The sequence below is a fragment of the Geotrypetes seraphini genome, chromosome 7 (genome assembly GCF_902459505.1).
Source record: "Geotrypetes seraphini chromosome 7, aGeoSer1.1, whole genome shotgun sequence".
NCBI classification, from domain to species: domain Eukaryota; kingdom Metazoa; phylum Chordata; class Amphibia; order Gymnophiona; family Dermophiidae; genus Geotrypetes; species Geotrypetes seraphini.
Genome location: NC_047090.1, coordinates 99,555,453 through 99,580,781, shown reverse-complemented (window position 1 = coordinate 99,580,781; position 25,329 = coordinate 99,555,453). Strand labels below are relative to the sequence as shown.

The following is a 25,329-nucleotide window of genomic DNA, read 5'->3' as shown; positions in this document are numbered from 1 at the left end:
TAAAACCTGATTCAAAATAGCCAAGCAATTGTTAGTGAATCATTCGCTTGGCTATTTTGCATGGGGTCTTACTAATTTGCATGCACGGATCAGGATTGGATTGCTACACAGGTTAGTGAATCGGGTTGGAGGGAAATTAGGTCGCAAAGGGCTTGCAAACCGATCGGTACACGATCAGTTTGATTAGTGAATCTAGCCCAAAGAGTCTACCTTATTTCTAAAATAAGTTGCAAGATCAGATGATGTTAGAATAAATGTATTTCCCTTGGTTGTAACTTTATCCATGTTAGTCAAATATTCTAATAGAATATAACATTTCTTGAAATCTGCATGATCTGTACCTATTAAGTTAAAATTGCGTTTTTGAGAATTTTTAGTCTAATATTATAGTTAAGACAACTTAGGTTGTATTTGAAATTAATTAGGTCAGTGGGATAAAACTTGATTTCAGTGCCTTATTATTCATAGTAGGTTTCCTTTTATTTATACATCTTTAGTAGTGTCATTCTGTCTCCCCTAGAAGGGGCTAGACACCGAGTTATAATTTCATTTTCCTTTGTGGATACTTCCTATGTGTATTCTTGTTATTACGATTTATGTAATAAGTTGAAAATTCTAATTTAAAATAAGTGTTCCTGTGAAAACAGCATACCATTCCTTTCGGATGGGTTGTGTATCCCAACTTGCGAGCTGGATTGTAGAAAGCATTTTTCTCAATCATTTTTCTCAGCCCTATCTCCTTGTTTCCCTGGGCAGTGCCCTCTCTTTTCAGTCTTAACTTCTAAAGCGAGTTGAGAAGGTGTCTTTTCCTCTGCTCTGCACTAGATTTATTATTTTCAGGTATTAATCTGATCTTCTTCAAGGTTTCCCCATGCTAAGAGGTTCCCAGTAGTCTTGGGACAGCTTTGCCTGGGAGAAGGGTCTGACAATGGGGTCTGTAACCAGGAAAACCACACTTTTAAAAGAGCACCTGCCTGCTCTAACACTTGAAGCTCAGGAATCGGTTCCCTGAGAGTCTTGCTCGCCCCTGTGGAGTCATCTAATCTAATCTAATCTAAACCTTAAGTTTATATACCGCATCATCTCCATGAGAATGGAGCTCGACACGGTTTACAAGAACTTAAAATAGTGGGTAGAGAAGAAGAAAAAGGATTACATGAACTTATGTGTAGAAGGGGGGAGAGAAAGAGGGGAAGGATAGAGCTACAATTTGCTGAAAAGCCAGGTTTTCAGTTGTTTGCGGAATAACTGAAGGGAGCTCAGGTTCCGCAGCGGGGTGGTGAGGTCGTTCCAAAGACCTGTGATTTTGAAGAGAAGGGATTTTCCCAGTTTGCCTGAATAGTGGATGCCGCGTGGAGAGGGGAAGGCTAGTTTAAGCCTTTGGGCAGTTCTGGAGGAGTCGGGACTGAAGGAGTTGAAAGACAGTGGGATAAGAGGAGGCAGGATTCCATGAATGATCTTGAAAGCCAGGCAGGAACATTTGAAATGGATTCTGGAGATTATTGGGAGCCAATGAAGTTTGGCAAGGAGTGGGGAGGCATGGTCAGACTTGCGTTTTGAGAAGATCAGTTTGGCTGCAGTATTCTGGATTAGCTGGAATCTTAGAATACTTTTTTTTTATAGATTTAAGTAGATGGCATTGCAGTAATCTAGTTTGGAGAGGATGATGGATTGGACAAGGATGGCAAAGTGTTGTTGGCTGAAGTAGGATCTAGCTTTCCTCAGCATGTGAAGGCTGAAAAAGCATGATTTTGCCAAGGAGTTGAGGTGGTCATTGAGGGAGAGAGAGGAATCGATAGTGATACCAAGGACCTTGCATGAGAACTCGAGCTGTAGTGTATCGCCTGTGGGTAGTGTGAAAAGTGTGGGCAGGTGTTCGAATTTTGGGCCGAGCCAGAGTAGTTTTGTTTTAGATTCGTTTAGTTTCATCTGTACCGAGAGGGACCAGGCACGGAGTCTCATTATGCAAGCTGTAATGTTTTCGTGGAGGTTGGTGAGGTTCTGGTCAGTCTCAAGGAGGACAAGGATGTCATCTGCATAAGTGTAGATTGTTTCCAGACTAATTTGACCCTACAACTTGCCGGGAGGCTTAGCAGATGTTAGCTCTGTCCCACCCCCGAAGAATCAGGTGGGAACGTGAGGGGTTGAGGGTTTCAGGTTTTTGTACCTGAATAAAAGGAAGCCCAAAGAGACAAGCCACTAGAGCCACCCTTGGTTGTCTGAGGCAGATATCTTTTCTCCATGTCCAGCTGCAGTGAGAAGCAGATGCAGGCACAGCACATGGCAGGTCTGTGAGTACAGCTCATTATTGTTTATAGGAAAATTGGGGGGTGTCAGAATTTGGCAAAACTAAAGGTTTCTGGAGTTATCCCAAGGGTCCCCCCCACCTCTAAAATCTTATTTTTAGCATTCTTGAACTGTTAGTTTTGCTCCCACAGGCCGTGTTTTAGTGCCAAAGCATTGCTGCTACAGCACTTCATCCTATGCCTTCTCATTCAAGAGCTTCCTTTCAAATGAGAGACTTGACTCATACGCATTTACGCCACATAGGTATTTAAACATCTCTATCATATCTCCCCTCTCCCACCTTTCCTCCAAAGTATACATATGATTTATGATGAAGACCACACACCATTTTAGTAGCCTTCCTCTGGACCAACTCCATCCTTTTTATATCTTTTTGAAGATGTGGCCTCCAGAATTGTATGGAATATTCTAAATAAGGTCTCACCAGAGTCTTATACAGGGACATCAATACCTCCTTTTTCCTATTGGCCATATCTCTCCCTCTATGTAACCTAGCATCCTTATAGCTTTCGCTGTCACCTTTTCAACCTGTTTGGCCATACCTTAAGATCATCACGTACAATCACACCCAAGTCCCGCTCTTCTGTCATGCACATAAGTTTTTCACCTCCTACACTGTACCTTTCCCTTTGGTTTTTGCAGCCCAAATGCATGACTTTGCATTTCTTAGCATTAAATTTTTGCTACCAAATTTCAGACCATTCTTCTAGCTTCACTAGGTCTTTCTTCATGTTATTCACACCATCCGGGGTGTCTACTCTATTGCAGATTTTGGTATCATCCGCAACTGTTTATTGTGTTGGAATAAATTTTAATTGTTTTATCTCTGGTTGATGTGCATGGTTCCTTCCCCACTTTTTTTCTTTTTACTGTTAGTTTTTCTTGTTTTTGGTTTGGAGTAGTTTGTTTCCTTAAAAGACAGTTTGAGGAGCTGGCTTTAGGCCTTAAGGCAGTGGCTGCAGCATCCTTTGTGGTGCAAGCTTGTCACAAAATGCTACGCCAAATTCCGGGTGCGGAGGAGGCAGTTTTCCTCCCTGTCTTCCGGACAGGGGTGGATTATGTGTCTGACACTATGAGCAAAGTCTCAGCTTAAACAATCTCTGCCGGCCCAATGCTCTGAATCAGACAGTGGGCGGGAGATTCGGTATCTAAAGCTACTTTGAGCAAACTCCCCTTTAAGGGGAAAATGCTATTTGACAAAGCTCTGAATGACCTGATGACAAGTGTAATGGACCATTATGCCTAATTCAGGCAGTTCCAATTGTGGTTCCTTTCATAGCTACAAAAGTCCCTAAAGGTTTGGCAGCTCCAGGAGAGCTCTGACATCTGGCACATGCTAAGCAGTTAATCCTAAAAAGTCCCAATGATGTTAGGTTGGCCCCTGAGCTCCCATGCATAGGGGGAAGACTTTTGGAGTTCTGGGAGACTTGAGAGCAGATTTTTTCAGACCAGTGGGTGTTGGACATAATTCAAGAGGGACTTAGGGACCTCTTATTGGACTCCCCAGTGGAAAGATCAGAGAAGGCTGCCAAGGTGCAAAGGCTCTTACAGATTGGAGCCATAGAGCCAGTTCCAGGCTCAGGCTCAGGGAGATACTCTATCTACTTCATTGTGCCCAAGAAAGACTCAGATGATTAGAGGCCAATCCTAGATCTCAAGGCGGTAAATGTGGCCTTGAAAGTTCCCAAATTCTGGATGGAAACTGTGAGATCAGTCATTGCTTCAGGTGAATTGTTAGCCTCACAGAAAATTTCTCAGGTTCCATGTGCTAGAGCAGTGTCTCTCAAACTTTCTTGAGCCGGGGCACACTAAAGGTAGTGGCCACGGCTTGAGGCACCCAGAGGTGCACAGATATCGCCGTGAGGACATCACACGTATGCGTGACATCATCACGTCGACATCTGCGCATGTGCAGAGGCCCTCTAGATGGGGCCTGAGTTGCCAGTAGGGGGTGCCAGCAGGGAAGAGGGCCGGAGAGAAGGAGAGGCACTAGCACCAGCTGATTGCCTACAGCAGTGTTTCTCAACTACTTCAAGCTAAGTACCCGTTAAGTCTAACAAATATCAACTGAGTATCCCCCAACCACAGCCCTCCCTAAGCCCACTCAAGCTCTGCCCCAGATCCCATCCCCTTTACTAATTGTAATGCAATTTTTCCATTCATTTTTCATATACACACAATATACACAGCAGATATAAATTCTCAAAACTGACACATTTCAATCACTATATTGAAAATAAAATCATTTTATCTACCAGCGATCCTCTGCAGGCTGCTGTAATCTATATATATAAAATCGGAGGTTTGTATGTGTGTATGTGTGTGTGTATGTGTGTATGTACCGCGATCACGCAAAAACGGCTTGACCGATTTGAACGAAACTTGGTATGCAGATCCCTCACTACCTGGGATGATATGTTCTGGGGGTCTCGCGGCCCACCTGCACACGTGGGCGGAGCTACAAACAGAAAATCAGATTTCACCCATTCATGTCAATGGAAAAAATGTAAAAAGCTGCCAACGCAAAAACGGCTTGCCCGATTTGAACGAAACTTGGTATGCAGATCCCTCACTACCTGGGGTGATATGTTCTGGGGGTCTCGCAGCCCACCTGCACACGTGGGCGGAGCTACAAACAGAAAATCAGATTTCACCCATTCATGTCAATGGAAAAAATGTAAAAAGCTGCCAACGCAAAAACGGCTTGCCCGATTTGAACGAAACTTGGTATGCTGATCCCTCACTACCTGGGGTGATATGTTCTGTGGGTCTCGTGGCCCACCTGCACATGTGGGCGGAGCTACAAACAGAAAATCTGATTTCACCCATTCAAGTCAATGGAAAAAATGTAAAAAGCTGTGGGACCGATTTGAACGAAACTTGGTATGCAGATCCCTCACTACCTGGGGTGATATGTTCTGGGGGTCTCACGGCCCACCTGCACACGTGGGCGGAGCTACAAACAGAAAATCATATTTCATCCATTCAAGTCAATGCAAAAAATGTAAAAAGCTGTGGGACTGATTTGAACGCAAATTGGTATGCAGATCCCTCACTACCTGGGGTGATATGTTCTGGGGGTCTTGCTGCCCACCTGCACACGTGGGCGGAGCTACAAACAGAAAATCAGATTTCACCCATTCAAGTCAATGGAAAAAATGTAGAGAGCTGTGGGACCGATTTGAACGAAACTTGGTATGCAGATCCCTCACTACCTGGGGTGATATGTTCTGGGGGTCTCGCGGCCCACCTGCACACGTGGGCGGAGCTACAAACAGAAAATCAGATTTCACCCATTCAAGTCAATGGGAACAATGTAAAAAGCTGTGGGACAGATTTGAACGAAACTTGATATGCAGATCCCTCACTACCTGGGGTGATATGTTCTGGGGGTCTCGCGGCCCACCTGCACACGTGGGCGGAGCTACAAACATAAAATCATATTTCACCCATTCATTTCAATGGAAAAAATGTAAAAAGCTGTGGGATCTCCAGTTATTTTACTTAGCAACCTTGACCCACCAAAACTTTGCAATGGCACAAGGCTTTGTGTAAAGAGGTTACTGTCCAATGTAATTGAAGCGACTATCTTAACCGGAAAGGGACAAGGTGAAACCGTATTTATCCCGCGGATACCACTTATTCCAACAGATCTTCCTTTTCAGTTTAAGAGATTGCAAATTCCAGTGAGACTTGCATTCTCTATCACAATCAACAAATCACAAGGACAGACTATTACATACTGTGGGGTGGATTTAAGATCCCCCTGTTTTTCCCATGGACAACTCTATGTTGCTTGCTCAAGGGTGGGTTCACCCAAGAATGTATATGTTCTTGCTCCTGGAGGTGAAACTAAAAATGTTGTTTATAATCAAGTTTTGTGTTAGTAATATTTCACATTATTATTTGAATATTGTACTTTTTATAAAGCTGTAAAAAAATAATTTATTTCACCACTATAAAGTATCTTTTTTTGAATCCATTTACAGTGTTATTGCTATAATTAAATACCCGTGCAACGCCGGGGCATCAGCTAGTTAGCTATAAAGGTGAGACCGGGAGGCCAGGCGGAAAGCTGGAGGATGCTAGAGAGAAGGCGGAAACATGCAGGCCTTTGGTGAATCGGGCAGCGCTGGCGCTGTACCGTGTAGGGAAATCAGCTGGCAGGTTCCTCTTTTCCTCCTCAGTGTGCCGCAGCACACTTGGAATCTCAGGAGGCACACAAGTGTGTCCTGGCACACAGTTTGAGATACACTGTGCTAGAGAAACACTTTCAGTTTGCAGTGCTGCCTTTCGGGTTAGCTACTGCTCTATGCACCTTCATAATGGTGGTTAGAGCAGCCAATCTGCACAAGGCAGGAATCCAGGTTCATCCTTACTCGGACAATTGGCTGTTCAGAGCACCATCCTTGCTGGACTGCCACTTGGCGGTTGCTGAGGTAATCCAGCTCTTACAGGATCTGTCTGGAGTATCTGGGAATCCTGTTCAATATGGCAGAGAGCTGAGTGTTTTGTCAAGAGCCATGCAAACTGAAGTTCATTTGCCAGTTCCTAGACATCTTGATGAAGCTGGCTCCTGTGACTTGGCATTTCCTGCAGGTGCTGGGGTCTATGGTAGCAACCATAGAAGTGATTCCATGAGCAAGAACACACCTACACCTCCTGCAGCGATCACTGCTGGCACATTGGTCTCCTCAGTCAGACTCACTCCAGAAGGAGTTTGCCTGGGCGATGGAAGCGCGACAGAGTTTAAAATGGTGGCTCTTCTGGAGTCGTTGTCCAGAGGACTTCCTCTCCACATAGACTCAACGGTGATATTAACAATGGATGCCAATCTCTATGACTGGGGTGGTCATTGCATAAGGTCACCCAGTACAAGGCCGATGGCTACCATCAAAGAAACAGACAAAAAATATAGACTGATGTATCAAATGTTTATACCCGTGGAGCTCTCAGATACCTACACCGTCAAATCATATACGATTGTTCAAATGGCTTTTATAGGTATGAGTATCAATCATTGAGCTCCACTTGTTTTTTATTGCTATAAAGTGCAAATATAATCAACTTTAAATAAAGCACTTATCTTTACGTGGTGGCTTTTGTGTCATGCCAAATTCACACTGTGCCCAATTCACTCTGTGCCCAACGGGACCCGTTTCGCCTTAGTAATGGCTTCTTTAGGGGTCTGAGGCTTCTATAAACACAGAGAATAATAATTTACTTCTACTTGCTAACATAAACATTTGCAAAACATTTTTAAAATTAGGTTTACTCACTGTGCTGTTCATACAGCGTCTTTGACAAAATGGCGTTAGCAAATGTAAGACGCCACGCCTGCGCTATAAAGATGCTTCAATTAAATAACATCTGTGAATCTTAAAGGGACGTGTCAAATCAACATAATGTAACAGTTATAAGATCTAAAAGAAAGCACTCCAATCCATATTTGCATTTAGGCCTCCCGGTTTTAACGATCCTAAGTGAAAAATCCAGCGGGACTCTTTTTGTAATAAATTTCTCTGTCTATCACCGCCGCGTGAGTTCGGAATTACATGATCTATTGCAAAACATTTGAGTTCCCTAAAGCTGTGTTGTAACTGATTGCAATGTTCTACTACTGAGACATCAACAAGCGCTGGAAATTTGTCAATTAGCTAAAGAAAATAAAAATCTCAAATGTCAAGATTCAAAAATACATATTGTCCCTGATTTTGCAAGGGAAACCGCATTAAAAAGGAAAAAATTTATTTGCTAGATATATAGGAAATATATTAGATAAAGGGAGATAAATTATTAGTAGTAAATAAAGAATATTTTAATTTAGCTTGGGGGAGTTATTTTAACCTAACCTCATCTTGCGTACCCAAGTAATCGTATTTAATAAGAGGGGGGGGGAGGGAGGGAAATAGGGATACGGGAGGGAATGGGAAAGAAAGATATAAAGGAGATATAGAAATAATAAAAGGAAATATATATTAATAAAAAACATTATATATCATTATATAGAAAATATATTATAAAAATTATAATTATAAATGTCTCTTAAAATAATATCTTTGAATGTTAATGGTCTAAATCATGTTATAAAAAGGAAAAAAGCATTACTGTTCTTAAAAAGGCAAAATGCAGATATATGTTGCATACAAGAGACCCACCTTTCAAACATTGAATCTAATAAGTTGACAGGTGGTTGGATAAAGCATTGTTTTTATTCACCAGCCATAGGGAAAAAAGCAGGTGTTGCTATTCTAGTGAATAAAAAATGCTCAGCTTTATTTAAATTAAAAGAATCAGATGTTCATGGCAGATGGGTAAAAGTGGAAATATGCATGGGAAATACAACCATGACGTTGTTTAATATATATGCCCCTAATTCAAAACAAAATGAATTTTTTAAGACTCTTCAACAACTGATCTTACCACTGGCTACTTCAAATCTAATAGTAGCTGGGGATTTTAATGCTGTTATGGATCCTTTATTAGACAAAAACCCAAGTAGATATATGAAATCGATGGGACTAGATAATTTGGTACAAACTTGTAATTTGACAGATATTTGGCGAATACTTCATTTTAATGGACGGGAATTTTCTTTCTGTTCTCATGTTCATAATTCTTTTTCAAGAATAGATTATATATTTATATCAAAACACCTAGCACATCAAGTAACACAAGCTGCCATTGATCCAATCATATTATCTGATCATGGTGGAGTGTGGATTGAAATTAAAATCACAGATCAAAATACAAATAGACCAATATGGAAATTTGATAATACATTGCTTGCTGACCCAATATTCTGTGAGAATTTTCAAACAAAAATGAAAGATTATTTTCAAATAAATGATAAAGATGAAATCTCTAGGGAAATATTATGGGATGCTTTTAAGGTATCAATAAGAGGACAAATTATTTCTTATTCGGCTTATCTTAATAAACAAAATAGAAAACAATTTTCTAATTTGGAAACAGAAATAAAAATTTTAGAATCAAAATTAATAGAAAAATGGGAATATTCTATACAACAAGAATTATTAAAACTTAAAGTAAAATACAATGAATTCTCATCAAAGATAATAAGAAAAGATTTAATCTCCCAGCAGGCATTGTATTATGGAAACTCAAATAAGTCGGGAAGAATATTGGCAAATTATTGACTGTTATGCCTGCTGATTTATTCTTTCAACGCTAAAATTTCAACTTGACTGGTTTTACTAATTTTATTTATCTAATTCTAATTTTAACTCATTTCAAGTTTATTTTACCTACATTGTATGTAACTCTTACCTCAGGCCCTCTCGTTCTCTTGAAAGACCGCCGCCGCAAAGCGGCGGCGCCGACGACCCCGCCCACATTACCCCGCTGGTAACCTCCCCTATATATTTCTCTGCTTTGCGGCGCATGCCGCACTGCTTGGTTGACTGTTATGCCTGCTGATTTATTCTTTCAACACTAAAATTTCAACTTGACTGGTTTTACTAATTTTATTTATCTAATTCTAATTTTAACTCATTTCAAGTTTATTTTACCTACATTGTATGTAACTCTTACCTCAGGTATTTATATTTTTATATTTTATCTATTTTAACTTGATTTACTGATAATTTTATCCATTTTAACAACTGTCTACTGTTTTTTCATTTACCTCTCTAATGTTTGTCCTTTCCACTCTCTACAGGCCCTCTCGTTCTCTTGAAAGACCGCCGCCGCAAAGCGGCGGCGCCGACGACCCCGCCCACATTACCCCGCTGGTAACTTCCCCTATATATTTCTCTGCTTTGCGGCGCACGCCGCACTGCTTGGTTGACTGTTATGCCTGCTGATTTATTCTTTCAACGCTAAAATTTAAAAGTTTGTGGTTGCAATCACTTTGGCTAGGAGGGTGTCCAAGCTGTAGGCATTATAGTGCAGAGAGCCTTTTCTCAAATTCACGGAAGCAGGAGTGTCTTTGCGCACCATTCCTCCCTTTCTGCCGAAGGTGGTCTTGGCGCTCCATGTTCAGTCCACAGGCAAAAACAAACAGGACAAGGTTTTGAGTTTGCTGAATGTGTGGAGGGTGCTTCTCCACTATCTTGACATGATAAATGATTTTAGGCTCTCAGACCATCTGTTTGTCATATCCAGCTCTAATCGTTGAGGAAGACCAGCCTCCAAGGCTTCTATCTCCCAATGGATTAACATGGCGATCTCCTCAGCGTACATTGGCTGTGGTAAACAACTGCCAGTCACCTTGAAAGCTCACTCTTCCAGATATGTGGCTGCTTCTTGGACAGAGTCCAGGGCAGTGCCGCCTGATGAAATTTTCAGGGCAGCCACATAGTCCACTCTTCATACCTTTACAAAGTTTTACAGAATAGATGTGTCAGCACAAGTGGATGTGGCCTTTGGGTCCTTGGTACTTGTTGCATGCTCATCTGTCCCACCATAGACTCAAGGGATTGCTCTGATATGTCCCATCCATAAAGAATCGTGCTGTTTGCACAGAAAGGAAGGATTAGGTTCTTACCTCGATAATCCTCTTTCCTGTAGAAAAGCATACAATTCCTTATGCCTCCCACCCTGTCACTGATTTATACAGCCTGCGTTGAATAATAGTCAGGGTTGAAATGCCAGTGTCTTGGGTTGTAGCAACTAAAAGAGAAGAAAATAAACTTATTGTAAGGCAGTGGGTTGGAGTTCCACTGCTTGCTGCACACTGCTTTCACAGAGCTATACAAGTGTTAGTGCTGGGTGCACACAGGTAGGTGGTGAGTTGGTTCCACCTTTAGTTTTGCAATTGCAATGTGTGTTTACTGTTTTTTTGTTCCTATTGCACAGCAAAATTAACATTATCGAGGAGTCCCCCGAACCCCTCGTTATCATTTCCTCTTTTAGGGGTTATTGCTTGCTTTGGTATAGACTAAAGAGAGGGGGCACTGCCCAGGGAGACAAGGAGGCAGAGATGAGAAAAATGATTTGATGCCTTCTACAATCTAGCTCGCAAGTTGGGGTACACAACCCATCCATAAGGAATCGTATGCTATTCTACAAGAAGGAGGACTATTGAGGTAAGAGCCTAATCTATCCTTCCTTTCTGCTATTTTGGGTAGCAGATAACGCTGAATGATATAGGATGTAAGCCACACTGTGTATTTGTTGTTATTATTCTGAGATAAATATCAGGATTTCCTGTGTTCTTTTCTATTGACTTTTTCTCCCTACAATGTTCTTATTTACACATATAAGTTGTTTATTCTCTTTTTTTCTTATGTATTTTTTGCTAAGTATTTCCAGCAAAGTGATATCCTTGTTGTAATTTAATGAGAATTCTTATAAATAAAAAAAAAATAATCTGGGGACAGTGACCAACATACAAATGTAGTAAATATATAGAGAAGTTGTATTTGGAAGGAATAAACTAGCTGTTATTCCTGTCTTACAGCTGCATTCTATCTTCCCATATTTGGCTTTTGTTGTTATTGTGACCAGTATTGAATTTTCATTCCATTTGTCTGTGTTACCACATAGATCTGTGATGTCATCTCCAAATGGGAACAAGCCTTGAAAGAGCTGCATCCTGGGAAATACGAAAGCACTAGGATAGTACGATTGACGTATAAAAACAGGTATGTGTCAGATTTATATGGTCACTCACATGCCTAGGATTAATGATTTCTAACTAGAGAATCAGCAGCATATGTTGATGATTAGATCAAGTTTGAAAGTGCTGAATGTGGATGTGAGAACTAAATAGAGTCTAGTATACTGTGAAAAGGAGAAGAAAAGAAAGATTGTATATGATGTGACTTTCTTCTTAAATCTCTTAAAGAAGTGATTGGGATATTCCATCCATAAGCACACCAGTGCCTAGTTGTGTCATTGGAAAAGCAAAGTTCATGTCTTGCAGTAAGATTAATAAAGCCATATTTTTTGGGCTTGTTCCACACATTGAGAGATCTCTGATCCCTTCAGAAAACATGGGGCTCCTTTAAGGGTCTAGCAGGGTTCCAAAGCACAACCAGGGAAAACTCTAGAAGATGTTCCTTCCTATTTGTGTCTGTAGGTAGGACTAGTAGGAGTAGTACTTGTAGTTTGAATAGCAGTATATAAAAAAATTAATTATAATTTTAAAAAAATTTGATAAGTTGTATAATTGGGAAAAAATTAGCAATCACAAAAGCCCTTAGTCATGGACAATAGAGGGATTTAAATCATAGGATGCTGCTGTGGAAATTGTGAATGACTTAACACTTGATATTAGCATTCAGAGAGGGATCATACTAATGTCAGCTGAAATCCTAACCATTATAGTCTCAAATTAGTCATAAATCTTCAAAAATGAGGATAAAAGGAAAATATTTCCCTTTGGTAATGTTGACCTGTGGCCAAGTTTGGATCCATCAGAAATACAGCCAGACAAAGGGATGGAAGCAAAACATAAACACTTTTATTGTATTTTCATGTATACAAGCCTGATAAAGCAATTTCTCTTTAATCTACTGCAGTCTTCCTATATCCTGTCCCCCAACAGGTTCCATAGTCTTAGTATGGACTCAGGGTTCTTGTAAACTTTCCATAGTCCTTCGCTGACAGGCTCCATAATCTTCATATGCATTTAGGGTTTTCTATAATTTTCTCTCAGCCTTTTCCCCGATAGCCTCTACATTAAACACACCCAGGGCTACTTCTAGTCTCCTGAAAGGCTACTCTGCTTCCCTCTTTGTCTGGTACTGAAGCCTCAGGATGGACCATCCATTGAGGATCCTTTCTTCTTGCTTGGGGACTCTTTGTTCTGTTCTGCCAGAAGGTTATTAACTCTGTTTGAGACTGCCCTCCTGGTCAGACAGACTAACATACTTATTGCCTGCCTTAAGGTAGCTCAGTTCCAACCTTAGTGAGGCAGTGTCCTTAAAGAAACCCTGCCTTGTAACACCTACTCCCTCATATTCTCTTGAAGGCATCAGACAGCAGCTGTTGTTTTGGAAACAGCAACTCCTGCTTTAGGGGAGAGATATCCATACATATAGATTTCTTTTCATAAATTCATCTCTTGTGAAATTGGAAGATGAGTCTTGGGTAAATTGCATAGTAGAGGATGATGGGCAAGCTTTTAGAAGGCCATTGTCGATGAGATCAAAAACCATAATTCCTTCTAATTAGGACTGCAAATTAATCACGATTTAAAAAATTAATTGCAACTAATAATTAATTGCTTGCAGCCCTTTTGCCTTCTTTTTTCCACTCCCCTCACATACCCAATCATGGCTTGCTGCCCCCGCACCTTCACTCTTACCTTTGCAAGTTCCTCTTCAGCCCTGCATCCAGCGGCCGTTCTATTAAAAGGCTGCCTACCTCTGACCCAGTCACCCCTTCTCAAAACAGGAAGTTAGAGCAGAAGGATGCAGGCTGGGTTAGAGGGAAGGCCAGGTGCAATCCGCCAGCAGCCTTTCAATAAGGCTGCCACTGGCTGCAGGGTCGAAGAGAAGCTTGCAAAGGTAAGAATGCTAATGCGGGGGCAGATGAGGGAAGATGGGTAGATGAGGGAAGGGAGAGATGTCAGGTGCTAGTGCTTGGGAGAGTAGTGGTCGGTGGTCTGAGTCTGGGTGCCAGTACCAGTGCAGTGAGGCTGGCAGTGGTCGGGTGCTACTGTGGGTAGGATAGATGCTGGACCATGCAGAGGAGAGAAGGATGAAGGAATTGAGAGTTGGAGCTGGGGCAGGGAGGGAGGGAGAGAGATTGAGTTTGACCTGGGGATGGGGGTTGGGAGGGAGGGAGGAATAGAGAGAGAGAGAGAGAAAAAAAGGGACCTGAGGGTAGGGAGGGTGAGAGGGAGAAAGAGATGGAGAGTTAGACCTAGGGGGAGGGAGAAAGGGGGAGAGAGAGAGAGAGAGAGTTGGACCTGGAGGGAGAGAGTTGGACAAGGGAGGGAAAGAGAAAGAGAGAGTTGGACCTGGATGGAGGGAGGGAGAGAAAAAGAAAGAATGAGATCTGGGAGAGGGAGGGAAAAAGAGAGAGTTTGACCTGGGGACAGGGATGGAGGGAGTGAAGGAGAAAAAGAGAAAGTTGGACTTGGAGGGAAGGAGAAAAAGAGAGTTGGACCTGGGGGAAGGAGAGGAAGGGAGACAGAGAGAGGGTTGGACCTGTGGCCCGGAGAGAGGAAGATATTGGGCTCCAACCCACCCAGTTTTCATCATGTGTTCAATAGCTGGTAGGGTAACTGAAGCCCCAACAGCCAAAGAAATCTGCTGCCTAAATCACCCCTTTCTTCCTCATACTACCTCAGGAGCGGTAAAATCAACAGCAAGCCTCCAGCCACCAAGACTTACACTCCCCAAGTATGCTCAGTTCATCTATGAACTGAGCATGTTTGAGGAGTGCCGGCTTCAGAAGCTGGAGGCATCCTGCTGACTTCTTCGATCATGAGGCAGCACAAAGAAGAAGCTACTTTGGGAATGGGCAGCTTTAACTGGGCTTCAGCATCCCCATCAGCAAAGGTATGATGCCTAATGTTGGGAGGAGGAAGAGGAAATGCATGCCCCCTAGTCTCCCCCCCCCCAACTTGGACTGCTGGCTATGCCCTGTCTTTAATCTCATGAATAATTGCAAGATTACAATTTTTAATTACACGATTAATTGTGATTAAATGTTAATAGAAATGCAGCCCTACTTCTAATTGGTTCACTCTCTCATAAGTCAAAACACTAGAATACATAAATGCATTCATTATCCTCTAAACACCCACTATTGAGACCACCAAATTAATCATGCAAAATGCAAGAGCTCTATTTGTATACCTTTCAAATGTCCATTATCACATACATGCTCATAGCTAACACTCCAATTCATTCATGAAATCTTTGATTTGTGAAAATCATTTAACTATTACTGTGATGAAAGAAAGGGGGGGGGGAAGGATTGGGACTTGTACACTGCCTTTTTGTGGTTTTGCAACCACACTCAAAGCGGTTTACATACTGGTACTTCAAGCATTTTCCCTATCTGTCCCGGTTGGCTCACATTTTATCTAATGTGCCTGGGGCAGTAGAGTATTAAGTGACTTATCCACGGTCCCAAGGAGCAGCACAAGATTTGAATCCACAACCTCAGGGGCCGCTCCGGGGGATTTAAAATGTCCCCAGAGGCGTCAAAGGCTGAGTCCGCATCTGTGGCAAAGAGGCACCACACGGAGGAAGCTGGTTCCACCAGGAGACAGATGGAACCCTCTCAGGGGGGTCTCTCACATCCTCCAGTCTAGGTTTCTATGCCCTATTTTGTCAATTTCCTTTATAATGCTTATCTGAATTATAAATAATAGCCTGCCAGTTTGCTGCCTGCACTGGAAGTAGAGCAGGGGGGGGAGCGCACCCAGAATGCAGAGTCTGCTAAGCAGGGTCCAACTGCAGACCAGGGCGACCAGTAAGATAAGCACTTGGATGATGGGAGTCTAGTCTCCATGCCACTTCATTCCCAAAATTACTTTTCCATATTTGAGGGTTTGGAAGCTCTGGACCAAGGAGACAGCCCAACAGTGTACAGACTGTTTAAGAGACAGACAGACTTTCTTCACAGGCCGTTGGCCAAAATCTGGATTCCCATCGCAGCCTGTAGTGGTGGCTCTGGTCAGAGACGCTGGCCAGGGGATTTCCATTATGCATAGACTCTTGGTTGATCCTGACAACAGATGCCAGCCTTACAGCTAGGAAGGTCATTGTGAGGGTCATCCAGTGCAGGGAAAATGGTTGCCCTCTTAGAAGAAGTGGTCACTCAATCAGCTAGAGCTAAGAGCCATCTGCCTAGTGCTTCAGATGCTGGAAAACAGTCTCAAATGCAAGGCAATCAGGGTCTTCTTGGACAATGCCACTGCAGTGGCCTATGTAAACAGGCAGGGAGGCATCAAAAGTGCCCCCTACCCCCCTGAATTTGGAAGCCCACAAGTTATTGTGTTGGACAGAAGTTCACCTAAAGGCTCTTTCAGCAGCTCATGCAGCAGAAGTGGACAATATTCAAGCCAATTATCTGAGCCGGCAAACCCTGGATCTTGGGGAGTGGTCCCTATCCCAGAGAGCATTCAACAGCATTGTATGCCGCTGGGGGCAGTTGACTTTTAAACTCGGGGCAACTGCAACCAACAAGAAAGCAGCCGAAGATACGAACCCAGAAGGGCAGGCCCATGATAGACCTGTTATACGTTTTTCCTCCTAGGCCCATGATAGACAGGGTCATAAGAACATAAGAAGTTGCCTCCGCTGAGGCAGACCATAGGTCCATCCTGCCCAGCGGTCCGCTCCCGCGGCAGCCCATCAGGCCCATTGCCTGAGTAGTGGTCTATACCTATCTATACCCTTCAATCCCTTTTTCTTCTAGGAATCTATCCAAACCTTCTTTGAAACCATTTAATGTTTTCTTGTCTACAACAGCCTCTGGAAGCGCGTTCCATGTATCCACCACCCTCTGAGTGAAAAAGAACTTCCTAGCGTTTGTTCTAAACCTGTCCCCTTTCAATTTCTCTGAGTGCCCCCTTGTACTTGTGGTGCCCCATAATTTGAAAAATCTGTCCCTGTCTACTTTTTCTATGCCCTTCAGGATCTTGAAGGTTTCTATCATGTCTCCTCTAAGTCTCCGCTTTTCCAGGGAGAAAAGTCCCAACTGCTTCAATCTGTCGGTATATGGGAGATTTTCCATTCCCTTTATCAGTTTAGTTTCTCTTCTCTGTACTCCCTCAAGTACTGCCATGTCCTTCTTGAGGTACGGCGACCAGTACTGGACACAGTACTCCAGATGCGGCTGCACCATTGCACGATACAGCGGCATGATGACTTCCTTCGTCCTGGTCGTAATACCCTTAAATTAAATTTTATTATACAGTGTTACTCTAGTTAATTATTTTTTACTCATTTTTTAATTTCCTTATGTGTTTTCCCTGTATGTTCTTTCTTTACTATAAAAAATGTATTTCTCTTCCTCTTTCCCTTTGTTTTTGTTATAATTGATAAATTGTATGTAATGTTTTCGTTTTCTTATGTGTATATTTTATTGTACATCGCTTAGAAATCTGATTAAGCGATTCAACAAGCAACCTAATAAACTTGAAACTTGAAACTTGAAACTTCTTAATGATACCCAACATTCTGTTTGCTTTCTTTGAGGCTGTGGCGCACTGCGCCGATGCCTTCAGTGTTGCGTCTACCATCACTCCCAGGTCTCTCTCCAGGTTACTGACCCCTAGTGGTGTTCCCCCCATTTTGTATGTGAACATCGGGTTCTTTTTCCCCACGTGCATGACTTTGCATTTCCCTATGTTGAAGCTCATTTGCCATTTTTCGGCCCACTTTTCCAGCTGCGTTAGATCCTTTTGGAGATCTTCGCAGTCTTCCCTGGTTTGAGCCCTGCTGTATAGTTTGGTGTCATCTGCAAATTTAATGACCTCACACTTGGTTCCCACCTCTAGGTCGTTTATGTAGATATTGAACAGGAGCGGTCCTAGCACCGACCCCTGCGAAACTCCGCTCGTGACCCCTTTCCAGTCTGAGTAATGGCTCTTTACGCCAACCCTCTGCTTCCAGGACTGGTGATTCTAGTAGCCCCAGATTGGACAAGAAGGCCTTGGTATGTGGATCTAGTGCAACTACAAAAGGATAGGAGCCTCAAGCTACCTCTGCATCCCACATTGCTGTTGCAGGGGCCGATTGCCCTGGAGGATCAGGAACACTTTGGACTTCCGTCATGGCTTTTGAGCATGAAACTTTAGAATGCAGAAGCGATTCAGGGCAAAGAGATTGGCCATGGTCACAAAGGCCTGGAAGGCGTTTGGAGCTTGCTGCAATACCATAAATGTTATTTAAGACACACAATAAATCACAAAAGATTCCAGGCAGAAACAGATTAACATACAATTCCAGAAGCCAATACCACTAAACTCCCCTTTCCTCTAATTCCCAAACCCATCCCCAGTTCACTCAATATTTCAATGACAAAATCAAATTAAGTCAGATCATGTTCCTTCAGTATATCCCCTAGCTCCAAATATCCCCCACACATTGCCATAAACCCTCTCTTCTGATTTGCATTGTTGTTTTTTTCACTTTAGGATGTATTTCAGAGCCCAGATGAAAGGTGAAACTGAGCGAGAGCGGCTATTGCTGGCTGCCCAGGTTAGCGATGAGATAACCAATGGCAGGTTCCCCGTCAATAAGGAGCTGGCCCTGGAGATGGCTGCTTTAATGGCTCAGGTTAGTACACAGGGGCGTTCGTGGGCCTTCTAGGAGGCTCACTAGAATGCAGTAATCTTCTTTCTTTTCCATTCTATAGGAGCTAGTTTGCAGCCAAGGTTGGTTGTTTCACCTAGGCAGTCAAAACTGTAACTCAAGGAGATGGCAGTGTTAACTTTCCACATAGAGGAGAGCACGTTTTATTCTGAAATTCCCTTGCATTTGTCTGGTGACATTTTCAGATGTCCTCAAAAGGAGGACATGTCTGTGGAAATCTGGACATCTGGTAACCCTAAGTTAAGGGGATCATATTCAAAGGGTGTCAGGTCAAAAGCATGCCGGGACAAAGGTGCGAGCAGACAACTGAGCGCAGCACGGAGGCGTGCGCCAAAGAAAAAACTGTTTTTAGGGGCTACGACAGGGGGTGTGGGGGGGAACCCCCCAATTTACTTTATACAGATCGCGCCGCGTTGTGGGGGCATTGTGGGGGGTTTGGGGGGTTGTAACCCCACACATTTTACTGAAAACTTTACTTTTTCCCTGTTTTTAGGGAAAAAGTTACGTTTTCACTAAAATGTGGGGGGTTACAACCCCCAAACCCCCCACAACGCCGCCGCGATCTGTATTAAGTAAAGTGGGGGGGCTCCCCAACCAAACCCCCCGTCGCAGCCCCTAAAAACAGTCTTTTTCTTCGGCGCGCACCTCCATCTTGCGCTCAGTTGTCGGCGCACGCCTTTGTCTTCCGCGTTACTGTCTATGAACCTATTCAAAGCACTTAGACACGCAAAGTACTTTGAAAATACGCCTTCACACGTTTTGGGGGCCCTTTTAGTAGAATGTGTTAGAAATGAGCTTAGCACTTAAAGAAACTCCTGCACGCTTAAGAAAGTCCTAGGTTAAAATGTGCTAACCTCATTTTTAAAGCAGCAGTATAAAAGGCATTTTTCAATTTTTTTTTTCATGTCATACGCTAATGTTTGCATTAGCATTTGGTAACTGAAAAAAAAATTAATACTGTCTCTTATTTAAAAGATGCTAAGTTGTCCCGCAAAACTTTACATTAACCAATTAGGACCATATTCTCTAAAGGGCACCTGAAGTTAGGCACCTAATTTAATTGGCAAAATCCCCTTAATAGTTTCAATAATTGAAAAAAAAAAAAATTAATTGGTTAATAGACACCTACCCAATTTTATAAAAAAAAAATAGGTGCCTGTGGCTTGGAGCTTAGCGATACCTAACGCCTAAGTGGGTGTTTTTATGGGCAGAGCATGACTTAGGTGCCACTAAGTATAATTTTCCAAAAACATAAGCGCCTGAAATATAGGCCTTTAAAACCCTGGCCTACATTTCTGGTGCCTAAATTTTTACATAAGCACCGCTAGGCACGATTCTGTAAATGGCTCCTAAGCATGACTGACACGCGACTGATGCCCTTTTTCTAGGCACTGGCCAGTTTACAGAATCTGGGCCCTCATGCACAGTAATGCAGACACACTAGCTGGTTTATGCTTCCACGCCCATTCTCCACTCATGATACACGTAGTTCAAAAAATATTTTTAAAAAATACCTAACGCAAGAGATAATGTGTGTTAACAGGCAAAGTATACCAAAATACTTTCATGCATTTTGCAGAAACCGTAATTTAGTAAAAGGGCCTCTTAGGAATGAAATTGAAAAGATGGGTAGAATTAAATATTAACCTTTCGGTTGCATCAGAGGAGAAACTTCCATCCACATACACGCGACTGCAGGGCGGCACAGGCAGGCTTTGCTGGCATCAGTTTATTTTCTAAAGCGCCGTGAAGGGAGGGGGGAGGGAGGGAGATAGATTTTGCCGAAGGGAGAGAGGGAAGAGGCCCCGTGCGTGATCAGTGACCGCGCGCCTTCCCTCCCTTAATTTTCTTTACGCTGCAAAGGTAAGGGGGAGAGAGGGAGATTCTCGGGCTGCTGAAGGGCGGTGAGGTGGCGAGAGGGAAGAGTGGATGCTGCGGGGACGGGGCGGTGAAGGCGACAGTGGGTTCGGGGACGGGGAGATGAAGGGGACTGTGGGGACGATGGTCCGGTGATGGGACAGTGACGGGGACAGATTTTTTTCCCGTGTCATTCTCTACTTGCCAGTGAAAAGCAAATTCACCAAGTGGATGTTTACACTGGGTAATTAATTTTGCTCCAAACTGACTGCCATTTATAGAATAGCACCTAGTGTCAGGATCCATACCCAGTTCTGGTGTAAATTCTCACATCTGGTATAAATCCACACCCACTGAAACCTGGTGTAAAACTTCATGCCTAAATTAGGTATGGATCTGCAGTATTCTATAACACTGAGCGTAAATTCTAAGAACATCCCTGACCATGCCCGTGTCCATCCCCATGCACTTATAAGTTACGTTTGCATCTTTATAGTATACCCACTAGGAAAATGCACATGTAAATTCAAATTGTTGCCAATTATCACCAATAATTGTTTATTTAGTACCCAATTATTGGCGCTAATTGGCTTGTTATTCAATTAAACTGTGTTCCACAATTATGAGCGCTATATATAGAATTTAGGGGAATGTGGGCTTGTAGTTTTCTTTATATGTTATACTTATTGATATATTTTGGAAATAAAATTTTTAAAAAACAAGCCTTTTCTAGAATAATAGTTGCAATGCATTGTTCATCATTCAGGACATGATTATAACTGAAAAGATTGTGGCAAAATATTCTTAGAAAGTATTTATATTGCCCCATATACAACTCTTTGCAAAGGCAATTTCCTGTTTCCGTTTGGGTGGACCACAGCAAAGGAATGGTGCAGGGGTGGCTGCGGGCAGCAAGAAGAAGGAGATGGTAGCACATGGATGGCGGGAAGGGGGAAGAAATGGTGCACGGATGGAGGGAAGGGGAAGAGAGGAAAGAGATGGGGGCACATGGATGGAGTGAAGTGGAGAAGGAGGGAAGAGATGTTGCACATGGACGTAGGGAAGGGGAAGAGAGGGAGCACATGGATAGAAGGAAGGGGAAGTGCTGGAATGATAGATTTGAGATGGAGACAGAAAAATGGAACAAAACTGAATATGAAAATTAGTGCAAAAGGTGAAGGAGAGAAAAGAAACAGCAAATGCATAAAGAGGCCTTGAAAACAGAGTTAAGAGCACAGATGGAACACGAAGACCAGAAAAATAAAATTGTTAGATAACAAAGGTAGGAAAATGGTTTTTATTTTCAATTTAGTGATTAAAATATGTCAACTTTGAAAATTTATATCTGTTGTTTTTATATTTTGGACTGTTCAGGAAGAAATGCATTTCTTTCTATTTTTCTTGTGGTGTACTGTGTGCAGAGTCTGTCATGTTAGGGTTTTGTTTGTGGATTTGTGTTTGAAGTTTTTTTTTTCTGTTTTCTGCATGTGTGACTAAGGCCAGGTGTTCTGGGGGGATGACAAATGACACCCACATACTCAAATTTCTAACCTCAGTTTATTTTTGAGTCAACCTTTTTTCCTCCTTTTTGGGGAGAAAAAGATTTACCTCGGTTTATATTTAGATTGGTTTATATTTGAGTATATACGGTGTGTCCTTTCGAAAATGCTACTCCACATATGATACTATCTTTAGTATGATATAAGTAAAATGAGAGGCGTCAGCAGTAAATTTGTGAGCCTGGCTTAGGAATGAGCATGTGCAAAACTGACCCATCTGGAGACCTTGCACCCTCCCAGTACAAAAATCTGGGCTGCTGCCATTAAGGTGAAATTAGTGTGGCAAGAGTAGAAGAGCTTGATTGACTCTGCTTATATTTTTGATGCTAACATCGTCTACAAATATTGTTCCACAGGTGGAGCATGGGGACTTAGACCGGCCAGTACCTCCGAGCCCTGGTGGGACGTTCCAGTCCAAAATGCAGCATCTTCTTCTGCAGGTTCTGGAAAAGTTCTACCCAAAGCGCTACAAACTAAGTTTTACTCCTGAGCAGCTCAGGTAGGAGACGTGCACATGATTTCTATAGCAGTGTGCCATAGGAATGTACATTTGTGAACATACATTCAGTTTGTGGGAACCTGAAAATTTAAAGGGTGTACAAGTCACCTGCACATGCACATACCTAATAATTAACACCCAAACAATTAATTTGCTCACTTATAAGTTCTAGTATACCTACACTGCTGGATTCTACATAGGGCACCTAGATTTGCTTGCCAACATTTAGACGGGCTCCTGAGATGTGTGTGCAAATTAATTGGCTAATGAACCAATTAACATCAATAATTGGGTGGGGAGGTAAGGAAGAGGGAGCAGATGCAGGGCTAGAAGTGTGGAGGAAGGAAGACATTGGGAATGGTGGAACCTGTGGGAGAGGCCAGGAGGGGAAGGAGGAGGGTGACAAGAAAATAGAAGAGAGGATAGTGATTGCAGATGGTAGAAATATAGTAATGGGGTGTAGGTTGAAGATGAAAGAGAATGGAGGACTGAGGAAAGAGTGAGATGAGGAATTGGACAGCTAGTGGGTAAATTTAAAAGGTAGCTTAATTTGTAATTTGTTGTTCTGTATTTGGTGAAGGTCTGTTGGTGCGATAGTAATGGCGAGTGGGGAAATTTGAGAGAAGACAGGTAGGAGAGGGGATCGGGGAGAGAGCTTTCCTTTATATTCTGACCTGGGCTCTAGCAGGTCTCACACCAGTCCTGACCCTTGCTGTATAGCTGGTGGGGATGCCCAAATATCCCCAGCTGAGAACCTCCTCCAAAGATGGCAGGGTTGGGGTGGAGCTGGGCTTGCATATGTACTTTTCAATTTTATTTATTTATTTAAAAAGTTATATACCGTCTTTATTGAAAGACAATCAAGATGGTTCACATAAAGCACAGTTACTTACCGTAACAGGTGTTATCCAGGGACAGCAGGCAGATATTCTTAACACATGGGTGACGTCACCGACGGAGCCCTCGGTACGGACCTTTTAACTAGAAGTTTCTAGTTGGCCGCACCGCGCGTGCGCGAGTGCCTTCCCGCCCGACGGAGGAGTGCGTGGTCCCCAGTTAGGATAAGCCAGCTAAGAAGCCAACCCGGGGAGGTGGGTGGGACTTAAGAATATCTGCCTGCTGTCCCTGGATAACACCTGTTACGGTAAGTAACTGTGCTTTATCCCAGGACAAGCAGGCAGCATATTCTTAACACATGGGTGACCTCCAAGCTAACAGAGAGGGAGGAGGGATGGTTGGCCATTAGGAAAATAAATTTTGTAACACAGATTGGCCGAAGTGTCCATCCCGTCTGGAGAACGCATCCAGACAGTAGTGAGTAGTGAACGTGTGAACTGAGGACCAAGTGGCCGCCTTGCAGATTTCCTCGATGGGCGTGGAACGGAGGAAAGCCACAGAAGCAGCCATAGCTCGGACTCTGTGGGCCGTGACAGATCCTTCCAGAGAGAGACCGGCCCGAGCATAACAGAAGGCAATACAGGCAGCAAGCCAATTTGAAAGTGTCCGTTTGGAGACAGGACGGCCCAAACGGTTGGGATCGAAAGACAAAAAGAGCTGAGGGGATGTTCGGTGAGCTCTGGTACGATCAAGGTAGTAAGCAAGGGCACGCTTACAATCCAGCGTGTGCAACGCCTGTTCTCCAGGATGCGAGTGAGGCTTAGGGAAGAAGACGGGAAGCACAATGGACTGGTTGAGGTGAAAAGCTGAGACCACCTTGGGAAGGAATTTAGGGTGGGTACGCAGAACAACCTTGTCATGGTGAAAAACAGTGAACGGTGGGTCGGCAACCAGTGCATGCAGTTCGCTAACCCTCCTGGCAGAGGTGATGGCAATTAGGAAAAGCACTTTCCAGGTAAGAAGCCTGAATGAAGCTGTGGCAAGAGGCTCAAACGGAGGTTTCATGAGAGCAGAGAGAACCACATTCAGGTCCCAGACGACGGGAGGAGGCTTGAGAGGCGGTTTGATGTTGAAGAGCCCTCTCATAAATCTTGAAACCAGAGGATGAGCCGTGAGGGGTTTTCCGAGAATAGGCTCGTGAAACGCAGTGATGGCACTGAGGTGGACTCTGATGGAGGTGGTTTTGAGGCCAGCGTTGGACAGCGAGAGCAAATATTCCAAGACAGTTTCCACCGCCAAAGAGGTGGGTTCTTGCTGATGCCGGAGACACCACGAGGAGAATCTGGTCCACTTCTGATGGTAACATTGGAGAGTGGCCGGTTTCCTGGAGGCGTCCAAAATGAGGCGGACCGGTTGAGATAGATTCTCCGGAGAGGTCAGCCCGAGAGAAACCAAGCTGTCAGGTGGAGGGAAGACAGGTTGGGATGTAGTAGAGACTGATTCTGCTGTGTAAGTAGAGTAGGAAACACAGGAAGAGGAATGGGCTCCCTGGAGCTGAGTTGAAGCAGAAGGGAGAACCAGTGTTGACGAGGCCACCGAGGGGCGATGAGGATCATGGTGGCATTGTCCTTGCGGAGTTTGGACAAGGTCCGCAACATCAAAGGAAGTGGAGGGAAGGCATAGAGGAACCGATCCCTCCAGTTGAGCAGGAATGCATCCGGGGCCAGACGGTGAGGAGAGAAGAGTCTGGAACAGAATTGGGGCAGCTGATGGTTGTGAGGTGCTGCAAAGAGGTCCACCTGCGGAGTGCCCCATCGAGCAAAGATGGAGAGTAGAATCGGAGGGTCCAACGTCCACTCGTGAGGTTGAAGGATGCGGCTGAGATTGTCGGCCAGAGAGTTCTGTTCGCCCTGGATATAGACCGCCCTGAGAAAGAGATTGCGGTCCGTGGCCCAGGTCCAGATGCGCAGAGCCTCCAGACAAAGGGGGCGAGATCCGGTGCCGCCTTGCTTGTTTATGTAGT

The 25,329-nt window shown here is 43.5% G+C and overlaps 1 protein-coding gene across 5 annotated transcripts in view; it reads left to right on the top strand.

Annotated features, from left to right (window-relative positions):
• The window catches only part of PLEKHH1 (pleckstrin homology, MyTH4 and FERM domain containing H1), a 288,947-nt gene that overhangs the window by 244,918 nt on the left and 18,700 nt on the right, over positions 1–25,329 (top strand). For all 5 annotated transcript variants that reach the window (XM_033951458.1, XM_033951455.1, XM_033951456.1 and 2 more), the window contains 3 exons: positions 11,818–11,915; positions 18,377–18,518; positions 22,327–22,469. In XM_033951458.1, coding sequence (XP_033807349.1) covers positions 11,818–11,915; positions 18,377–18,518; positions 22,327–22,469 — 383 coding nt within the window. The remainder of the gene's footprint in view (positions 1–11,817; positions 11,916–18,376; positions 18,519–22,326; positions 22,470–25,329) is intronic.